We start from the raw sequence: 21917 nt of genomic DNA, 5'->3' as shown, positions 1-21917 counted from the left end.
AGAGTGAGGATCTTTCGAGACGTTAGAAGGATTTACCAGCTAAAACTCGTTCGAGTAAGGATACTCGTTTATTTGGAGTTCTGAACTCTCAAAACTGATTTGAAAAATAAGTGTCAAATATTGTTTTCAGTTCTCTCTATATCATCAGGATCTTCTAAATTTTCATTACAGGCACAGTTAAAAAATTAAAAAATTGTGATCTTCACTTTTTCATTTTCACAATTGCGACCGATAACAATTTTAAAAAGAAATTATTTACACATTAGCTAGGAAACTAATCCTTCTAAACTGTTGGGTCCAATTTTGAAGAAGTTACTAATCCTCTTCATACAACCTAACGAAACTGTGATATCCTCGCAACAGGAGAGAAGACAGTCGAATTCACCGGACGGAGACAAAGACATCGATCCTTTGATCTTGAATCTGACCGATCTCGGCCAGGAGATGGTTATCAATCTACGTCACATCAGCTTACGATCGCATCAATGCTACAGGGATCCGGATCCGATCAATCTCTACCACAAAGTGGGACACGGCACATTGGACATGTACGTTCTCAGTCCCAGCAAGGATAGCCGCGAAGTCAGAGAGTTCCTTGCAAAGTGGCACGCGGCGGATTCGAAGTTATTCGCAGGATCTCATAAAAAGGATTCGAACAATCTAACGTTCCCGGTGCAAAATCTCGTCTCGATATGCGCGTTGCTCGTTTGGCAGCCGGCCAATCCCGAGGACACCATCACGAGAATTCTATTTCCCGGCAGTACACCTCAGCACAAGATCTTCGAAGGTTTCGAGCGACTGAAACACCTAGAGTTCCTGAAGCATCCGGTCTGCTCAGCGAAAAGTCTTTCCCCGTCTACGTCTTTAGCCACATTACGCGACAAACCAGCTAAACAGAAGATGGGTTTGCTCGAGAAGGACTCAACAAGAAGAGCGATAGACACAAAGAGACTAGAAAAGAAAGACAGAGAGAAGGAGAAGGAAACAATAACACCCGAATCGAAAACAGTGAAGTCCGACGACTCCCACCCTAAAAGTACACCAATCATCTCCACAAAATCCACTAAAACAGAAGGAAAACCGCGGAAACACATCGATAACAAGAAGGAGGTCGAAGGAAAGGAGAGTCGGAAGATCGAAAAGGAACTTAGAGACGCGAAGAAGGAGGCACCAGTCAAAAAAGAACCTTCAAAACTAGAGAAACAGGAGGACAAGTTAGAGAAGCAGGAGGAGGATGGCGTGAAGAAGGTGGACGGAACGACGAAGCCAGAATCAGACAAGTTGATAGTTCCTCCGAAAGAATCAAAACCGAAGGGCGAGCCGAAGAGGAAGGAAGCTACGAGAACGATCGGAGTGAAGGCGACGAAACCAGACACAACGAGCAAACCGAAGGTGACGGAGAAGAGAGCGACGAAGCAGGTGGCGGATAGAAAGGAGGGTGGTCCTGTTAAATCTTCTCCGACGACGCCGAAGAAGAGTGCGAGCGTTGTTGCGAGTAGAACGGAGGTGTCTAGAGTGTCTGCTAGCCTTCAGGCGAAGGGAAGAGCTGGTGCGAAGACGGCGACGGCGCCGCCGGCGAAGAGCGCGAAGGACGCGAATAACAGAAAGGTGGTGGAGCAGAAGAAGATCGAGAGGTCGGCGATCAAGGAAGCGGCGAAGGAGAAGGAGGCGACCCACCACGGAGTGGCTGCGGTTGCGGCTGTGGCGGTAGCTGCGACGAGGGTGGCAGCGAAGCCGAAGCCGATGGACAGAAGACCGATTGGGCGCCGGGTCCAAGGCAAGCCCGTCAGCCCGAGCAAAGCCCGAGTACCCGGAAGTCCGGCCAAGTCGACTCGCAGCACACCCACAACTTCCGTGAAATCCGACAAGGATGGCGTGATTCGCAAGGCCAAGGGCGACAAAGGCACCACCGATTCTTCAACGGTGTCGACTCCGTCTGGAATTGAAGCGGAAACTGCAGCAGCTGCAGCCAGGCTCGCGGAGAAGAGCTTGATCGAGAAGTCCGAAGACATCTCTTTGGACTCTATCGAGAGCAAAGTGCTCGCGGATCTGAAGGAGGAGCGGGAAGTCGTGGAGGAGATCGAAGCTGTACTACAGAAGGCTGAGAGGATCGAGGAGACCAGGAAGGACGATCGTTTCGAAGGAGACGACGAGATCACGGCGGAGGTGACTGATAAGAAGGAGGAAGATATCACCGAGGAAGACGTCACCGCTGAGATCGAGGATGCGCCTAAGAAGGACGGTTTGCGAAAGGGCAGTCAGGAATTGACGGAAGAGGATGAGTACCTTATCGTGGAGAAGGAGGAAGTTTATACGGAGGACTCGATGCAGAGTGGAGAGGGTGAGCAGAAACATATTCTTGACGAAGCCGAGTCTGAGAAGGCGAAGATATTGAAGGACGCCGAATTGGTGAAGGAGAAGGATGATGAGGAGGAGGAGGAAGAGGAGGAAGAAGAAGAGGAGGAAGAAGAGGAAGAGGAGGAGGAAGAAGAAGAAGAGGAAGAGGAAGAGGAGGAAGAAGAAGAGGAGGAGTTGGAGGTGGAGGTGGAGGTTGAAGAGGAGGGAGAGATTGAAGAGAAGGAAAAAGACGAAAGCGCGGAGAAGAGGCCGCTGGCGGAGCTCGAAACGGAAGTAACCGTAGACAAAGGGCTTCGAAAGGGACCGCCCTCGCCGCCGTCCGATCATCGAGAGCCGTCCGTAGAGGAGGCGAAAGACGTGGCGTCGCCATCGATAGACGTAATTCCGAAGATCGACGAGAGGGATGATTCTGGAAAGAAGGACAGCGATGATGTAACCAAAGAACCATCCAGCTCGAGTCCGGACAAGTTCGATTCGTCCGAGAAGAAAACCACGGATACCGACATGAAGCCTGAAGCTGATCAGAAGGAACAGATTCCGTCGCAGAAGTTGGAAGAATCGCAGGAACGAATCTCCACTTTGGAGTCTGGCGCGACGACAACGGCGCCGACGCTTCCGGAAGACGAACGGATCCCCTTGGACGAGATCAAGGAGGACATCAACGAGAAACACATCATCGAAGATGTCAAGGAGAAGGATGGTCCCCCGATTAAAGCGAAACCAGACGTTCCTACCAGCGTTGGGGTGATCCCAACCGCAACCGCAGCAGCAGCCGCAACTCCAACCGCATCCGCGGCCGTGACAACAGCAGTCGCAGCCGCAACAACCGCCACAACAACCGACATAGCCACCGCCGCTGCCGGCGCCATCGCTGCTGGCAGCGATCTCGCGCGAGCAGCTCCACCCGCGGGAGCTAAACCCGATGTACAGGTGTTCGAAGTTCGCCAAGCTGTGACATGTTTGCAGCGCGACATCGTCAAAACTCCGGACGAGGTCGCCGACTTACCTGTTCACGAAGAAGTGGACCCTAAACTGTACAGAATGGACGACTTCGAGAAGGAGAAAGAGGATAAGGGTCTACCTCCCGCGCAGGAGATCAAAGAACCACCGACCCCGCCGGTGAAAGAGCAGAAAGGTGTGTTCAGTTTCTTCGGCAAGGTCGCGGATAAATTTGAGAAGGGTATCGACAAACTCACCAAGAAATCGAGGAAAGATCAGGAGAAGGACGCTGATGACAAATCCTCGAAATCCAGCTCGCCGAAGGAAGTCAAGCCGCACGAGAAGACTCTTCTCGAAGACGTTGATATGGAGAAGATGTTCCCCAAGGTAGTTGGTAAACCGAGCGAGAAGGCCGACGAACTTGCGGAGCGGAGAGCGAGCGACGTAAAAATAGCAGCAGCACTCGAGGAACCTGTACATGTTGAAAAAGAGGAGGTTAAAGACCTTGTTGAAGAGGTGGCGGAAGATGTGCCTTTACCGCGACGGGAATCCAAGAGCGTTCCATCGCCGGAGAAGTCGGACGAGAAGAAGGACGAGCCGGCGAAGGATGCGGCTGTTTCGAAGGAAGAGAAAGAAGAGGAAAAAGAGAAGGTAACAGAAAAAGAACCAGAGAAAGTGGACCTGGAAGAGAAAGAGCAACCAAAAGTATCGATACCCGACCTAGAAAAGCCCGTAGAAGAAGAAAAACTAGAACCTGCTATCGAACCTTCGAAGAAGCCCGTGAGGAAGTTCAAGGAAGGCTCGCGAGACTCGTTCGAATCTCTGGAAGACGAGATTACTCGTTTGGTTCGCGAAGCAGCGCCGATAAAGGACGCTGTCAAGGACACGTTGGAAGGTGTGGTCGAAAAACTGGAGGAAATGCAGCCGCAGATCGAGACTGTCTCGGCGGACTCGCTGGCGAAAGAGTTGGACAAGGTGCAATTCGAGATAGCAAAGGCTGATGAAGAGCTGGAGATAGAAGATGAAGAGGTGGTTGCTGTGAGAGGTGTTAAGGAGGTGGTGCGCGATGTGGGCGAAGTCCTTGCGGGAACGGTGGGTATCGACCTCGACGACAAGCCGAAGGACGTGGAGGAGATCGTGCGGAAGGTGGCCGAGGTTTTGAGAGCGGATGACGACTTCCTGTCGGACAAGGTGTTGTTCGGAGCGGACGTGGTCAAGGGCGACAAGTTCGCAGTGATGCCAACGAAAGTCGGGATCACTGAAGAGCTACCTCCTCAGGAAGAGACCGCTGAACTGATCGAAGACACTGTTGCAACGAAGGCAGCGGCTCCGACGACCGCAGCCGCTCCTGTTTCACCAGACAAACCTAGCGACGCGGATCAAGTATGCGAGGAGCCTTGCGTGAAGAAGATGGTGGACAGAGATGGAACCGTTGCGTCACCAATAGAGGAAGTGAAGGATCTAGGGCCGTTGGAGGATCGGGACGCCAAGGACATATGCACGGAATTGTTGGAGGAGGAGTCTAGTCGCAGAGTCAAGAGAGAAATTGAACCTCCACAGACAGTTTCCATGGACGTGATGCGGACTGGACTGGAAGCTGTGTGCAAGAAGGAAGTTGTTGACCTTGAAGCGCCCGCCGATGAAAAACACGTTCCTGAAGCGATAGAGGAGTCGGTGATCGGTTTCGAGCAGAAAGTGTCGCCGGCGAAGGCGGAGATCGTAACGCTCTCGCCTGGATCAACGCCAACGTCGCCGAAATTCGTCACGGAGAAAATCTGCGATGCTAAATCCGATCGAGAAACTTTTGTGATCACTGGAGACTTGCCTGCTGAGATCAGAGCTATCGTTGACGATGCGACACGACGTCTTGAAGAAATAGTTGAGGAGCTGGTGACGAGAAGGAAGAAGATCACGATCGAGATCGTTGAGTACATCACGACTGTGAAACGCGTTCCAAGAGAACGCGTGATTTACATCATCGAGGAAATTATTGTGAGGAAAGGTCTCCGGCGGGAAGACGTGGTCAGCGACGCGGATGTTTTGAATCTCGACGAGACTTCGATCACGCCGGAGTTGAAGATAGAACTGGAAGAACGTATCATCAACGAATACGTCGCGAAAGGAAAGCGAATCACCATCCAAATAATCGAGGAGATCTCGGTGAGAATGATGATTCCACGGAAGATCGTGATCGAGATTATTCGAGAGATTATACTTAAGAAGAAAATCCAAGTGCCTGTGGACGATGGCCTGTTCGAATCGGAATCCGAGCACGAGGAGGACAAAGAGGAAGACGTAGGCGCTCCTGTAGAAAAAGAGAAGAAACCCTCTACGGAAGCGAAGAAAGAAGAAGTTCCTTCTGTTCCCAAGGAGCAGCAACGACCGGAGAAGCAAGCAGAGCAAGAAGAAGAAGAGAAAGAGAAAGAAGAAAAAGAAGAAGAAGAAGAAGAGGAAGATGGTTTCGTCACCATCGGTAGGAAGGTATCTAAAGAATCGGTTGGAAAGGCCGAGTCTCCTATTGAATCGAAAGAGGCGAAGCAAACACTGGACAAGGAGCACGAGAAAGAAGGTGTCACCGATGATTTCGAAGCTGTCGAACAGGAGTACAAGGTGCGCGACGTTCGCGGTGCTCCTCTGGAAGAGACGACTGAAGCGAAGGACAAAGAGTACGCTGAAGAGGCGGTCGAGGACGTTGTTAGCGAGGTTGTCGAAGCTGACGAGAAGTTCGTGTACGAGACGAAAGAGAAGATGGAGAAGAAAGAGGCTCCCGCGGAAGCTCGCGTAGGTGAAACCGTAGAACCGGATACGAAGAAATCTGAAAAACTTGAAGAAGAATCGAAGGACCTTGCGGATGCAGCGGACGTAACGGAAGTATCTGAAGAAGCGGACACCGTTGAGAAATACTTGGACGAGGCGAAGGAGAAAACTGAGGCGAAGACGATTGAACAATCGGCAAAAGCTGCCGCAGAGAAAATCGTCGCCGAGAAAATGTCACCGGAGTTGGAGCAGAAAGTCGTCGCGGCCGTTGAACCGGTGATGAAGCTAGCGGATGCTACTGGGAGAGCAGCCGAGCCGAAGGCTGCAGAGAAAGAAAAGGAAAAAGCTCGCACGCCGGAAGAATCGCCGGACAAACAAGCTGGCGTGGTGGACGCGAAGCTGAAGGCCGACGACGTGCTTGAAGAAGAGAAATCCTCGACGACACTCGCTGACGAAGATACCGGCGCTGTTCGACGAATGCTGGTCACAGCGAGCAGCGAAGATGGTGGACACGAGATCGAAATCTGTCCCAGCGGCAGCATCACGTTCACGAAAGCAATTACACCGGACGATTCTCTGAAAGACGCCTCCGTGAAGTCGACGCCCGACAAGGATTCCTTGCTTCTGGACAAGGACTCGCTTCGGTCTGGAACGAGCAGTCCGGAACGGGATAGCATCTCGGAGAAATCGGCTCCAGAACCTAAGGACATCGGGAAGGTTACACCAGAGGACAGTCTGGATAAGTCACCAATAGACAGGCGCGACTCGCAGGATCTCGAGGACAGTCTGGAGAAAGGAGCAGTCAAACCGAAGGAGATCGTTGATGTTACATCTGTCGTTTCGGAAACGCCGAAACCCGCCGAGAAGATCGAACAAGTTTCTCAGAAGCTCCAATCGGAATTGGATTTGGAATTGGAACTGGGTTTGATATCGAAACCGAAGCAGGCATCTCCTGATAGAGTCAGCCCGACAAAATCGCCCGAATCGGTTCGCTCGGAGGATGTTTCTCCGGCGGAAACCATCTTCACGAAATCGCCTACGGAGAAGCAGAAGAGCGCTGAACCAGAATCAAAAATGGAGGACATCAAGACTGCGGAGACCACGGTGCCGATTGTGAAAATGATTTGCCCGATGAAACTGGATTCCGTGGAACCAGCGGCTGCCATGAAAGACGATACAGAAGAACTCGACGAAAGACCGAGCGAGAAGAGTCCAGAAACAGCACCGACAGCGCCAACACCACCGACCTCGCCGACATCACCGGCGTCTAAGACCGATGAACAGGATAAGAAAGAGGCGAAGGGACAAGAAGACGACAGAAGTCCAATGGGATCGATGGACAAACGCGCATCTGTGGCTCTAGCTCTTGACGAGCTGGAACGGAAGATCAGCGCAGGGAAAATTGAAGTTGAATCGATGGATCTAAAAGATCAAACGAAACCAGCCGATGTATCTCGATCGCCTAGTGCAACGAGTCCAGTGGATGATCGGTTGAAATCTCCGAGCCCAACCGCAGCCACCGATAAAATGGACAAACCCGACTTGAAGGAAGAACTGGAGAAAGCCCTCGAGAAGTCTAGATCACCGAGTGTCGCCAGCGTTTCTGGTGACCTGAAAGAGCCGATCGATCGTTCAAAATCTCCCAGCGCTGCGAGCGACAAGTCCGACGAGAAGGAGGAGACGAAGGCAGAAAAAGAGGAGGAGAAGGACAAGCCTACTCCACGATCAAGCGTAACAGATCTCACCGAGAAATTAGCAAGCATCACCGAAAAATTCGACAAGAAGCACATCGATGAAATTACTACCGCCGCGGAAGAGAAATCCAGGTCGCCTTCCGTCGTTGCTGACAAAGTTGATGAAATCACTGCGGAGGAGAAGCCACTCGACAAGTCTAGGTCTCCCAGTGTGCAGAGCTCGCCCGTCGACGTGAAGGAAACGGCGGTGGACCGCTCTAGATCGCCCAGCGTTGCGGCCGAGAAGGTTTCCTTGGAGGACAAGGCTCCTCTTGAGTCTAAATCACCGGACTCGACTATCGTTGAATCGAAAGAGCCGACAGATCTCCCGAAATCACCGAGCGAGAAACCAGAAGCGAAGGATGTTCACGAGAAGACAGAAATCGATAAATCCAGTCCAACCGGTGTTAGTTTGGACGAGCCGACAAAATCTCCGCACGATAAATCCCCGGCAATGGCCGAGACGAGTTTCACGATTAGCGAATCCCCGGTGGACGTCGCCAAAGTCGATGTGGAAGATTTGAAGGACAAATCGCCGAAATCGCCAACATCTGTAACCGAAAAATCCGGATCAGCATCTCCCGTTGCAATTACTGGAGCGGAGAAACTCGATCTAGAGAAATCACGGACGGACGAGAAGGAACGATCTGTCTCTCCGAGTGCGACGAGCCCGGCCGCCGATTCCAAGGAATCAATGGCCGGTTCTCGATCGCCCAGCATCGCCAGTGAAAAGGCTGACTCAAAACTGACCGAGGTCGAAGAAAAATCATTGGAGAAGTCTAGATCGCCCAGCATTGCCAGTGAAAAACCTGACGACGTGAAACTGGCCGAGCCTGATGAAAAATCATTGGAGAAGTCTAGATCGCCCAGCATCGCCAGTGAAAAGCCTGACTCGAAACTGACCGAGGCCGAAGAAAAATCATTGGAGAAGTCTAGATCGCCCAGCATTGCCAGTGAAAAACCTGACGAAGTGAAACTGACCGAGGCTGAAGAAAAAGCACTGGAGAAGTCTAGATCGCCCAGCATCGCCAGTGAAAAGCCTGACTCGAAACTGACCGAGGCCGAAGAAAAATCATTGGAGAAGTCTAGATCGCCCAGCATTGCCGGTGAAAAACCTGACGAAGTGAAACTGACCGAGGCCGAAGAAAAATCATTGGAGAAGTCTAGATCGCCCAGCATTGCCGGTGAAAAACCTGACGAAGTGAAACTGACCGAGGCTGAAGAAAAAGCACTGGAGAAGTCTAGATCGCCCAGCATCGCCAGTGAAAAGCCTGACTCGAAACTGACCGAGGCCGAAGAAAAATCATTGGAGAAATCTAGATCGCCCAGCATTGCCAGTGAAAAACCTGACGACGTCAAACTGACCGAGTCTGATGAAAAATTATTGGAAAAGTCTAGATCGCCCAGCATCGCCAGTGAAAAGCCTGATTCGAAACTGACCGAGGCCGAAGAGAAATCATTGGAGAAGTCTAGATCGCCCAGCATTGCCAGTGAAAAGCCGGACTCGAAACTGACCGAGGCTGATGAAAAATCATTGGAGAAATCTAGATCGCCCAGCATTGCCGGTGAAAAACCTGACGAAGTGAAACTGACCGAGCCTGATGAAAAAGCACTGGAGAAGTCTAGATCGCCCAGCATCGCCAGTGAAAAACCTGACGACTCGAAACTGACCGAGGTTGAAGAAAAAACATTGGAGAAGTCTAGATCGCCCAGCATCGCCAGTGAAAAACCAGACTTGAAACTGATGGAGGCCGATGAAAAAGCACTGGAGAAGTCTAGATCGCCCAGCATCGCCAGCGTTTCCGGTGAATCAAAGGAACCGATCACCGGAGACCGATCGAAGTCGCCGAGCGTGGAGAAATCTGGGCCCCCCAGCACGACCACAGAGAAACTCGACGTTATGGACGTCGACGACAAAGCCTCTGAGAAATCTAGATCGCCCAGCGTAGCTAGCGACATCGGTGAATCCAAAGGAGCGACGGATCGTTCGAAGACGCCGAGCGTCGCTGGTGAACTACCGGAATCGAAGGATCTAGAAGAGGGAACTAAAACACCTGAGAAGTCTAGATCGGCGAGCATTGTCAGCGTCGCCAGCGTTGCAAGTGCCACTGTGGCTGGTGAATCGAAGGAGGCGGAGAAGGCCGATCGATCGAAACCGTCGAGCATCGCCAGCGAGAAATCGGAATTGAAAGATCTCGATGAACCCTTGGTCGAGAAACTGTCTCCTGGTACGCTGGCTGCCGAGAAGCCAAGCACGCCGGAGATCTTGGAGAAAACTCTTGACAAATCTAGATCACCGAGTGCAGAGCCCAGCACTGCCAGCGAGAAACCATCAGAGACGGAAAAGGAACCGTCCCGATCGCCAAGTATCGTAAGCGTAACCGGAGAATCGAAGAAATCGCCGAGCGTCGCCGGCGAGAAGCCCGAGTTGAAGGACCTAGACGAACCTGCTGTCCTCGGAAGATCCAGAACACCTAGTATAACTACCGGCAAACCGGACATTGACGAACAAGTACTAGACAAGTCGAGATCGGCCAGCGTCGTCAGTATCTCCGACGAACGCAAGGACAGCAAAGCGTCGTTGATCGATCATTCGAAATCGCCTAGCATTGCCAGCGAGAAACCTGATCTGAAGGACGTGGATGAGGTTATGGCTGAAAAGTCGGTGTCTCGCGCAGCTACACTGTCTCCCGAGAAGCCAGACGCGATCGATGTTGCGGAGAAATCCCTCGACAAGTCAAGATCGCCGAGCGTAGCCAGTCCAGCTGGTGAATCGGTATCAGTGGATCATCGTTCGAAATCACCCAGCCCCGCGATCAGTGAAAAGGCTGATTCGAAGGCGACGGATGAGAAACCACTGGACAAGTCCAGATCGGCCAGCGTTGCCAGTATTTCCAGTGAATCGAAGGAACCGGCCGATCGTTCGAAATCGCCAAGCGTCGCTGGAGATAAATCCAGATCTCCCAGCGCGACCACTGAAAAACCGGATTTGACAGATTTTGATGAAAAAGCGTTCGATAAATCAAGATCGGCCAGTGTCGCTAGCATTGTCAGTGAACGAAGGGAGTCGGTGGCTGATGGATCGAAATCACCCAGTCCTGCTGTCGGTGAAAAGATTGATGAAATTGATGAGAAAACAGCAGCACTGGACAAATCTAGATCGGCAAGCGTCGCCAGCGTTGCGAGCGTCGCTAGCGTCGCCAAAGTTACGGAGGAAACGAAAGAGAAGCCGACGATGGACAAGCACTCCGACGACGCTGCGATCGAGAAATCCAGATCTCCCAGTGCGACTACAGAAAAACCAGATTTGGCGGACTTCGACGAAAAAGAGTTCGATAAATCGAGATCGGCCAGTGTCGCGAGCATTGTCAGTGACCGCAAGGAATCTGTGGTAGATCGATCAAAATCACCGAGTATCGTCAGCGAGAAATCAGAACCGAAGGACGTATCTCCTGGCGAAAAGATTGATGACAAGTCAGAGCAGGTGCTCGACGTTGCCGGCAAGGACAAATCGAAATCGCCGAGTCCGGTGAGTCCGGATGATCGAGCCGATTCGGTAGGATCGGCGGAACATCGTTCGAAATCACCTAGCCCAGCTGTCGAAGCCATTGATGTTTCTAAAGAAGCGATGGTCGAGAAAGAAGGGGAGAAGTCAAGATCGACTAGCGTTGTGAGCGTTGCCAGCGTTACCAGCATTGCGAGCGAGCCGAAGAAGGAATTGACCGATCGCGAGAAATCTCCGAGCGTGACCGAGCAGCCAAAAACGGAACCGAAGGATCTCGACAAATCCAGATCTCCCAGTCTAGTCGGTGAGAAAGTTGCTACGCTCGATGCTGATACGACGGGAATAGCTGATCGCTCGAAATCACCCAGCCCCGCGGTCAGTGACAAATCTGACTTGAAAGAGACTGATGAAAAAGTACTGGATAAGTCCAGGTCGCCCAGCGTGGTAAGCGTATCCGGTGAATCGAAGGGCACGGCTGATCATGAAAAATCACCCAGCCCTGCGGTCAGCGAGAAACCTGACTTGAAGGAGGCTGATGAAGATCTACTGAAAAAGTCCAGATCTCCCAGCGTAGTAAGCGTATCTGGTGAGTCAAAGGAAGCTGCCGATCGTGAGAAATCACCCAGCCCCGCTGTCAGTGACAAACCTGATGAGAAACCACTGGAGAAGTCCAGGTCTGCCAGCGTGGTAAGCGTATCCGGCGAATCAAAGGGAGAAGCCGATCATGAGAAATCACCCAGCCCTGCAGTCAGCGACAAACCTGACTTGAAGGAGGCTGATGAAGATCTACTGAAAAAGTCCAGGTCTCCCAGCGTGGCAAGCGTATCCAGCGAATTAAAGGAAGCGGCCGATCGTGAGAAATCACCCAGCCCTGCAATCAGCGACAAACCTGACTCGAAGGAGCCTGATGAAAAGCCACTGGAGAAGTCCAGGTCTGCCAGCGTGGTAAGCGTATCTGGTGATTCAAAGGAAGCGGCCGACCGTTCTAAATCTCCCAGCCCTGCGGAAAGCGAAAAAGCTGACTCCAAAGCGGCTGATGAAGATCTACTGAAAAAGTCCAGGTCTCCCAGCGTGGTAAGCGTATCCAGCGAATTAAAAGAAGCTGCCGATCGTGAGAAATCACCCAGCCCCGCTGTCAGTGACAAACCTGATGACAAACCACTGGAAAAGTCCAGGTCTGCCAGCGTGGTAAGCGTATCCGGTGAATCAAAGGAAGCGGTCGATCGTGAGAAATCACCTAGCCCCGCAGTCAGCGAAAAACCTGACGCGAAGGAGGCTGATGAGAAACTATTAGAAAAGTCCAGGTCTCCTAGCGTGGTAAGCGTATCCGGTGAATCAAAGGAAGCTGCCGATCGGGAGAAATCACTCAGCCCCGCGACCAGCGAAAAACCTGAGGAAAAACTATTAGAGAAGTCCAGGTCTCCTAGCATACTGAGCGTATCCGGAGAATCAAAGGGAGAAGCCGATCATGAGAAATCACCCAGCCCCGCAGCCAGCGAAAAAGCTGACTCGAAAGCAGCTGATGAAGATCTATTGAGAAAATCCAGGTCTCCCAGCGTGGTAAGCGTATCCGGCGAATCGAAGGAAGCGGCTGATCGTTCGAAATCACTCAGCCCGGCGGAAAGCGAGAAACCTGACTCGAAATTGGCTGAGGAAGATCTGAAAAAGTCCAGGTCCCCCAGCGTGGTAAGCGTATCTGGTGAATCGAAGGGAACAGCCGATCACGAGAAATCACCCAGCCCCGCAGTCAGCGAAAAACCTGATTCAAAAGCGGCTGATGAAGATTTATCGAAAAAATCCAGGTCTCCTAGCGTTGTAAGTCTATCCGGTGAATCAAAGGAAGCGGCTGATCGTTCTAAATCACTCAGCCCCGCGGAAAGCGAGAAACCTGATTTAAAAGCGGCTGATGAAGATCTACTGAAAAAGTCCAGGTCTCCCAGCGTGGCAAGCGAAAAGCCTGATTCAAAAGCGGCTGATGAAGAACTACTGGAAAAGTCCAGGTCTCCCAGCGTGATAAGCGAAAAACCTGACTCGAAGGAGGCTGATGAAGAACTACTGAAAAAGTCCAGATCTCCCAGCGTGGCAAGCGAAAAACCTGATTCAAAAGCGGCTGATGAAGAACTACTGGGAAAGTCCAGGTCTCCCAGCGTGATAAGCGAAAAGCCTGATTCAAAAGCAGCTGACGAAGATCTGAAAAAGTCCAGGTCGCCAAGCGTGGCAAGCGTATCCGGAGACTTGAAGGGTACGACCGCCGACACGGAAAAGCCGGACAGCATCGACGTCGCTGACAAGTCTAGATCGCCGAGCGTAGCAAGTCCGGTCGGCGAGTCTACGGGAACGTCGGATCGTCGTTCGAAATCGCCTAGCACTGCCAGCGAGAAAGACGACGCTAAACTAGCCGACGAAAGACTGCCGGAGAAATCGAGATCGCCCAGCGTGGCGAGTGTTTCTGGAGTTTCGGAGCCGAGGGAACCGGTGGATCGGTCCAAGTCTCCTAGTGCTGTCAGTGCCACCAGTGACAAGTCCGATGTGAGAGATTTGGAACATGAACATGAAAAGTCTCCCAGTGTCGTTAGCGAGAAGCCGAGTCCGGCTAGCGATTTGGAAGGTGCTGTGGATAGAAAATCAAGATCTCCCAGCACAGCTTCCGACAAGCCGGATGCTGCAACAAAGGACAGCGATGCGGTAAAGAAAGACGCAACGATCGAGGCCGGTCCGAAATCCCCCAGCGACAAAGGCGAAGATGTCGCTGCGAAATCGAAATCGACGATCGACTCGGTATCTTCGCCGGAGGATGCGGACGTGAAATTACCGAGTCCATCTGTTGGCGAGAAAACGCCCGCAGACAGATCTAGAGCCGCGAGCGTATACGACGAGAAGTCTCCTTCCGTGGAGAAGGAGGTTCCCGATTCTGGAAGTAAGCCAGAAGAGCTGCGGAAATTAGTACCGGGGGTTTTGGAGATCGTCGATGACTTCGAAACCGTGCCATCTACCAGTTCCGGTAGTAAAAAGACCGATCAGCGACAGGAAGATGACCAGGAAGAAGATGTCGAAGAAATGACGCACCAGAAGAAAGAATCCATCAAGAACTACATATTACGGGAATATATATTTAAGAAAAGAAAAATTACGAGATCGGTGATCAAGCTCCTCGTAGTTACGTACGGGGCGCCAGAGATGGTGGTAATGGATATTATAGAAGATACTATTGAGAGGCTGAACGAAGACAGAGATTTGGTGTTGCTTTTGGATGGGGAAGAAGCGGAAACAGAGTTGAGTTCTTTCGACCAGGATCTGGAACACAAGGATCAAAAGGATGTCGGTGGATCGAGAAGTCCCAGCGAGTCGCATATCGACGAAAAGATTGAGAAAGACGCGTCCGAATCATCCTCGAGCAAACCGCAAGAGCCACCAAAACTACTAGAGACGTATTTGAAAGTCATCGACGACATCGAAACCAAACCATCTACCGTCACCGGTAAGAAGACCGACCGGAAACAGGAAGATGAACCGGAGGAAGACGTGGTAGAGGTGACGTATCAGAAGAAGGAGGACGTGAAGAAATACATATTGCAACAGTACATCTTCAAGGGAGAAAAGATTACGACATCGGTGATCAAGCACATCGTTTTCACGTACTCGGTACCGGAATTCGTGGTGATGGATATTATAGGGAACGCGATCGTGCAGCTGAACATGAGCAGAGATTCGGTGATGCTTTTAGACGAGGAGCCGAAAAAGGCGGACATGAAGTCGGCGGACACGATCGGCCACGATCTACGCAGAGATCAAAAGGACGGATCGAGGAGTCCCAGCGTATGTTCCGAGCTGATCGCTTCGGACAAATCGACTCAGGACAGTCCGGTTCGATCGGAGCCGCATATCGACGAGGAGATCACGATTTCGGAGGAGAAGAGGACGGAGATCGAGAAGCTTTTGGAGGAGGAATTTATACGCAGAGCGAAGAAGATCACTGAGGAGATCTTGGACGAGATAATGACGAAGACGCGCCTGCCGCGATACATCATTCTGGAGATCATCGAGGAGACGATCGTGAAGAAGAAACTCTCGCGAGACTCGGTGATCGACGTGGAAATTTATCACGAGGACGACGACGAGCCTGAAGACAGCTACGAGAAAGAAGACTACCGTTCCAGCGAGAAGTCTCGGACTCGATTCGTGCTCGGCGATGATGACGAAGACGACGACGATGCCGCGAAGTCGGGCTACGCGGTTGGCTACGGGGCAGCCGAGTATCCGGACACGCGAGATGGACAACAGTTGCGCGGATCGATCTCGGATTATCCTCCCAGCTACGAGAGCCAGTTCCACAAGGCATTCGTGGGAGGAATGACGGAGATCCGTACGACTCACATCACGACCTTGTCGGGCAAATCTACTCCGGACATCACTCGCGACGGGACACCAGACTCGACTTCGGAACCCACAGCTTCCACAGTAGAAAGGGTGGAGGAGAAATCTGCTTCCGGTAAGGCATCCGAGGTGTCCGACAAGGTCTCTCCTACGGGAGCTGCAGTGTCCAAAGACAGCAAGGTGGATGAGACCTCCAAACCATCTGGTGTTGGCGCCGACGCTAAAAAAGATGAGCAAACTACAGTACTTGCCTCTTCGGGAGACGCATTCGACGATCAGCTGGATCAGTTCGTAACCATCAAGAAAATAGTGAAGCGTGAGGTAGTCGAGGAGCAGCCCGAAACCGCGAAGGAGACTATCGTAAAGCGGGAGATTATTACAACGGAGGAACCAGAGATCGTGAGGAAGATCGTGAAGAGAGAGATCGTGGAACACGTTGAGGAGGAGCCGATCGTAATCACGAAGGTGATCAAGCGTGAGGTCGTCGTTTCCGAGGACGAGATCGACGACGCGACGCAGTTGGAGAGATTGAAGAAGATCGTGGTCGATGGCGGGACACCTGATGTTATCGAGACGATAACGACGAAGACGAAGACGATCGTGGTTACCGAAGAATCGATCGGCGAGTCGGAGTCCTCGAGCGGATCGAAAGTCGTGGAAGGAGGTGCGAAAGAGAAGACTCCGAAAGGCAAGGAGTCCGAACGAAGCGATAGCTCGAAAGAGGAGGCAGAGTTGACGGAAGAGACGACGGTGGTTAGTGTGAAGTCGGATGACTATCTGACAGCCGACGAAGGTACGCCGGAAGCGAAGCAAGGTGAAGAAAAGGAGGACGAAGAAAAGATGCAGAAAGATAGAGCACCGGTCTCGCCTCTTGCACGAGCAACCGTGATAGCGGATGTTACCGGAACTGGCACCGCTACCACTACCAGCACTGCTACCAGCACGGCTACAGCTACAGCCATGCAGTCGCACGTCTCCGGCAGATCCACACCGGACAGCAGATCGATGACAGCGACGCCGGAAGGCTTCCGGTCGGGTGGAGTCGTTCGAACGATCATCACCACCACGCAGACGGTCTCCGACGATGGCGAGCTTGTGACCACGACCAGAGAAGTCACGGAAACCAGCAACGAAAAGGGCGAGATGGTGGTTTTGAAGGAGAAACTGGACGTGAAAGTGGACGCGAAAGTGGACGAGTACTTGCCTGGCAAAGACGCAGCCGAGTCGGCGATCAGCAGCGTGATCGGTGGTCTGAAATCAGCTGATACGGAACGCTTAGGGAAACAAAGTTACTCTGCCGATGACAGCGACGACGGCGATGTCGGTTCGTCCTCTCCGGCTCATCCGGATCCCCGCGGTAGATCTTTACCAGAGAAAGAAGAAAAGCAGAAAACTTCGACAGTGGATTTCTCGACCTCAGCGATGAGCAGGAGCTTCTACGGCGAATTACCGGCGGTCCCGTCTCAGATCAGTGCCATGAAAACATTCCAAGAGGACGTTGGCGGTATAAGGAAAACCAGCGGCCCCATTCCGATACCGAGCGATTCGGCCTCGAAAGTGTTCACCGTGGAGAAGGAGTACGCCGGTGGCTACGAGGAGAAGCCGGACGCGAAGAGATACGTCGACGAGGCGGATCTCGACTTTGAGAAGGCTCTGATGGAGTCGAAAGAGATGAAAGAACCGCTCGATCCTCTCGGAAGAGGAATATCTGCTCCACCTGCATCCACATCCGCACCTGCACCAGGACCAGGATCCGATCCGAAGAAAAAGGATCCTCTAGACGGTTGGGGAACACCGCTAGGCCTTCCGTCGCCGAAACCACCGCACAAGTTCAACTTGACCAGCTCGGCAGCGCAGCCTGGACAGTCGAAAGAACCGGTAACGGACGCGAAGGAACGATTCGACGCCATCAACGACTGGGGCGAACCGCTCAGCTTACCATCTCCCGCGTTGGTTCCCGTCGGTTCCAACGAGATGTCGAATAAGGGTGCTCCCAGTACACCGAGGAAGGAGAAGAAACAGACCCGAAAGGTGATATCTGAGAATCTGAAGAACAAAAGACGCTCGGAGAGTCCAGGCAAGAACGAGAAGAAGATCAAAGACTCGAAGAACAAGGTGCAACCGGTGTACGTGGACCTGACTTACGTGCCTCATCATGGGAACTCGTATTATACTTCGTTGGACTTCTTCAAGAGAGTACGCGCGAGATATTACGTGTTCAGCGGCACGGAACCGAGTCGAGAAGTCTACGACGCGTTGCTGGAAGCCAAGAAGACTTGGGAAGACAAGGACCTTGGTAGGTTTCGTATATTCTATTAGAATTATTATATCAGTTTCTTGATTGATCATTCTTTTTGTTTGTTGTTCCGCAGAAGTGACCATAATACCCACCTACGACACGGACACGCTGGGCTACTGGGTAGCCGATAACGAAGAAGCCCTCGCTGCGAATCGCATCGATCTCTCACCCTCGGCGTCCCGGTGTACCATCAATCTCCAGGACCATGAAACTAGTTGCAGTGCCTACAGACTCGAATTCTAGGGATTGGCAGCCTGCTCAGCCGTGATAGTCGAGTTCTGAGCGGTGTCCAGAATATACACCACCACCGTTTAGCTTCTGGACTCGTTTCCACACAAGATAGAGTCGACGCGAAACACACTTACCACCACCATCGCCACCAACATTTACCGTCCCTAGATGTTCCGTTGGTCAGCGACTTGCAGAACTTTGGAGATCGTTCAGGAGTACGATACCGAATCAACCATCCGAACCGACGCCACGCGACGTCAACGTTGCATTCTTCTTTCTCCTCTCTTCGTTTCATCTTCAGTTTCCTCTTGATGCTTGTAGCACGATCTACATACGGGAAGAAGTAATCTCGTGGAAGTATTGATTTTTGATTTTCCATCGTCTTTGTGTTCCTTCTATGTTGGGTCTGTAGAAGAAGAAGAAGAAGAAGAAGAAGAATCGGTATTCGTTTAACGATTGCGACCGAGAACGGTCAAGGAAACGAAGGGAGAGAAAGAAGAGACTAAGAAGAGGTACTTGAAACGATCTCCGAACATTTTTGACAAGATTCTCGGTTACCGTGATTCTCATTCGGAATGCTAACAGAAAGCAAACATTAAAGATCACGGATGAGAATAACTGGTGAACGGATGACGGACGAAACTTACCGAAAGTGTTTGCTGCCTTTGCTAGAGCGGAAGAGAGCCTCGCCGGTATATCCATCCAATACACAATGTCCACGCTCGATCGTCCTACCGGAAGAGAAATCTGGATTAGTACGTGGCTCGATTGGAGAACCGCGCGTTACAGATCGACGCGTCGAAGAGCTGATCTCGCTCCAGTTGTTCCCTCTTCCCCTCGACCTGTCATCGATCCGTTTGTAGATATTTTTTGGACGTAAAGTACGATCGACTCGCAACATACGGAATATCTACCGAGTACCTACCGAAGTATGAGGAAAAGATTCGAGTGAAGACGCACGCCATGTTGAACTCAACTATACGATCGCGGTATCTAACCGTTCACCTACTTGTTCGTCAAATGAATATACACGCGCGTGTATCCATCGACGAATAGAGATCTCAAGAAAGTCGCAGGCTCCGATACTTGAAAAGAAGGAACCATTAAAACTACTCGATCCCCTGCTTTTATCGCGCCAGAGTCTCTAGTCTATCCTAATCGGGAGAAAATTACCATTGTTCGGACTCGAGACGAGCAGAAAGTGAAAGTCATGCGAATATTCTCGATGGACCGCGCGCGTTTCGCCGTCACACGGCCAATTTTAGCGTGACGAGGAAACGCGCGAAATCCCAGTCGAACGCGAGACAATGACGGCATCGACAAACCACGTGGATTCAAGGATGACAACGATTGCTATTATTTCGGCGACTATGGTAATGGTTACGTGACAACAATGATGGCGATCACAACGACGAGGATGATGATGATGATGATGACGATGATGATGACGATGTTAATGCTATTGGGAACGACATTTCTCCGATGAAGCATCCAAATTGAAACGCAGACTAATTTCCGTGTACGTTAGATATATGCTACATAGACGTATACAAGTGTGTAACACACGTGTTTGTAGATTTTGTCGTCATCGTGTCCAACACTGTACGTTTCCTATTGGTTTATGTACTTCATAGAATAACGACCGAGCAACGTGCAACCAAATAGTAGACGAAAACGGCAATAACAAATCTTCCATACGAATAACACTATTTGCGCGCTCGATCATTCCGCATAACACAGCGTGTCGTTGACGAGGACCGAAAACCAAAACGAAAGTATATCTTTGTCTTCTTCTGAGCGACGCTACCGTCACAGCGGTGTCATCATTGTAACAGTATCATCGTTATCATCACAGTTATCGAACGCGATCGTTATCATCGTCGCTAACGTTGTTGTTATTACCCTTTAATTTTTACTTTTCATGTGATTCGACGAAACTATTATTGTTGTTATAATATTTCTGTTGTCGTTATGATTGTCGTGGACGGTCGGACCACCGTCATCATATTCTACTACTGTACTAATAGCTGTTATCGTTGTTGTCATTTCCATCGGTGTTGCCAGCATTGTCATTATCATCGTCGTCATTATTTGTTTTACGACCGCAAAGAAAGATGGCAGAAGTTAGGAGCGTAAATGTATGACGACGATAAAGCATGTACCTATGTATTTATGTATTATTTATTAACAAGTAATAAAGACCAGCTATTTAGGTAGGATGTTAAAATTATGAAATTGAATTTAACAGAAATAAAGAAACTAATAAATGAAATGAAGCTATTAACGATTGATGGGATGAAACGGAATGAGATGAGATGGAAATGAAGCGTGACGAATGGAATTACGTAACGAAACAGACAAATAATGAAAGGTACGCGCCTACGGATTAAGGTAAAGGGAGACGAATTTAAAATTGAGAAGAATCGAAGATGCAAAAGTATATATGTTAACAAACGAGCTTTCACTAAAAACAGTTTAGATAAAAAGTACGATGGTCGTAAGGAAAGAGGAATACACGTATATTCGTATAGCATACACACAGAATGACACACGTACACGAAACCACGCAGCCACAAACGTACCCAAACACAGAGACAGACAGGACAGAAACACTCGGAGAGATATAGAAAAGAAAATAAGGGTGAAAGTTGATCGCGCGGAGACGAGTAAAAGGAAAGAATGCTACAGAATTACAAAGTGTAAGCCTCGACACTTGTACGAACCCCTAAAACGCGCGGTGCTTATTGAGCGTGAGAACGGTGACGCCGATGCGTTTCATGCGATACGCCTAGGTACTTTGATACACGACAGCTTACCGAAGTTGGCAGTCAGCATTCCGCTGTCCGGATCAACAGAGACCATTGGGGTAAACGCGTTTCGATCTCGTTGCTCCACCTTTTTCTAGTTCGAATTCGACGACGGTCAGCGTCGGACACCAGTTCGGATCGCGGATCGTCTCGAGACCAACACGCACGATTATATGTAATGTATGTATCTGTAAATCGAAGCTCGTTTACTCCTTCGGCATCGTTCTGGACGCGCAACAGTGTTCTAGTCAAAGAGTATCATCTTCGTTACTTACGTTACTGTCATCTAGTCATTTGTACGCGTGTTTTCGTTCCCGCCCGTAAACACTGCGAGCGGGTCGCCGATCGTTCGCGATTATTATTTCCGAATTCAATATTCTCCCTACACGTGTATGTATTAGACGGGTCGCGGTTCTCACTCCTCGAAACGCATCCGTGTGTCGTGTTTTTTCGAATAACGAATAAAAAAAACAACTTGCTGTGGAGTGTTCATGGTGCTATGATTATTACTATGATTATTACGATTATTATAATTATTATGATTACGATTATTAATATTATTACTATTATTACTATTATGATTATTATAGAAATAACGATGTTATGCTACATGACAAAAATGATAATATAATAAATATACATTATACCATAAATTACCAGAAACTATTTCCCTCACGAATCGAAGTGTGCAATCTAATCGGATAAGAGCTAGGCGGAAAGTGGGAATCGTAAATCGTGTAATAACATACGGAATATTATTTCTTTTATTCGTTCTTATCATGGCGGCTGTCGTTATCGTTCCAATCGGCACGGTACATTATTTTGGTTGACCCAGGGACGTTCTCAAAGATTCTCCATCAGCGCTTTCGCTCTCCGCAGTTCTTGAAAATAGAGAAAGCTTGGATTTAACAGGA

At 50.4% G+C, this 21917-nt stretch overlaps 2 protein-coding genes across 5 annotated transcripts in view; one reads left to right on the top strand and one right to left on the bottom strand.

Moving 5' to 3' along the window:
• LOC143215725 (uncharacterized) overlaps positions 1-21656 on the top strand; it is a 35240-nt gene extending 13584 nt beyond the window's left edge. For both annotated transcript variants that reach the window (XM_076438096.1, XM_076438097.1), the window contains 2 exons: positions 364-17962; positions 18039-21656. In XM_076438096.1, the coding sequence (XP_076294211.1) occupies positions 364-17962; positions 18039-18208 (17769 nt within the window). In that variant the 3' untranslated portion in view covers positions 18209-21656. The remainder of the gene's footprint in view (positions 1-363; positions 17963-18038) is intronic.
• The window catches only part of LOC143215751 (COMM domain-containing protein 4), a 16500-nt gene continuing 9257 nt past the window's right edge, over positions 14675-21917 (bottom strand). For all 3 annotated transcript variants that reach the window (XM_076438159.1, XM_076438160.1, XM_076438161.1), the window contains exon 8: positions 14675-21884. In XM_076438159.1, the coding sequence (XP_076294274.1) occupies positions 21847-21884 (38 nt within the window). In that variant the 3' untranslated portion in view covers positions 14675-21846. The remainder of the gene's footprint in view (positions 21885-21917) is intronic.

This window comes from Lasioglossum baleicum, chromosome 14 (genome assembly GCF_051020765.1).
Source record: "Lasioglossum baleicum chromosome 14, iyLasBale1, whole genome shotgun sequence".
NCBI lineage: Eukaryota > Metazoa > Arthropoda > Insecta > Hymenoptera > Halictidae > Lasioglossum > Lasioglossum baleicum.
Note: the sequence above shows the minus strand (reverse complement) of the source record. Positions and strands in the feature narration are given on the sequence as shown.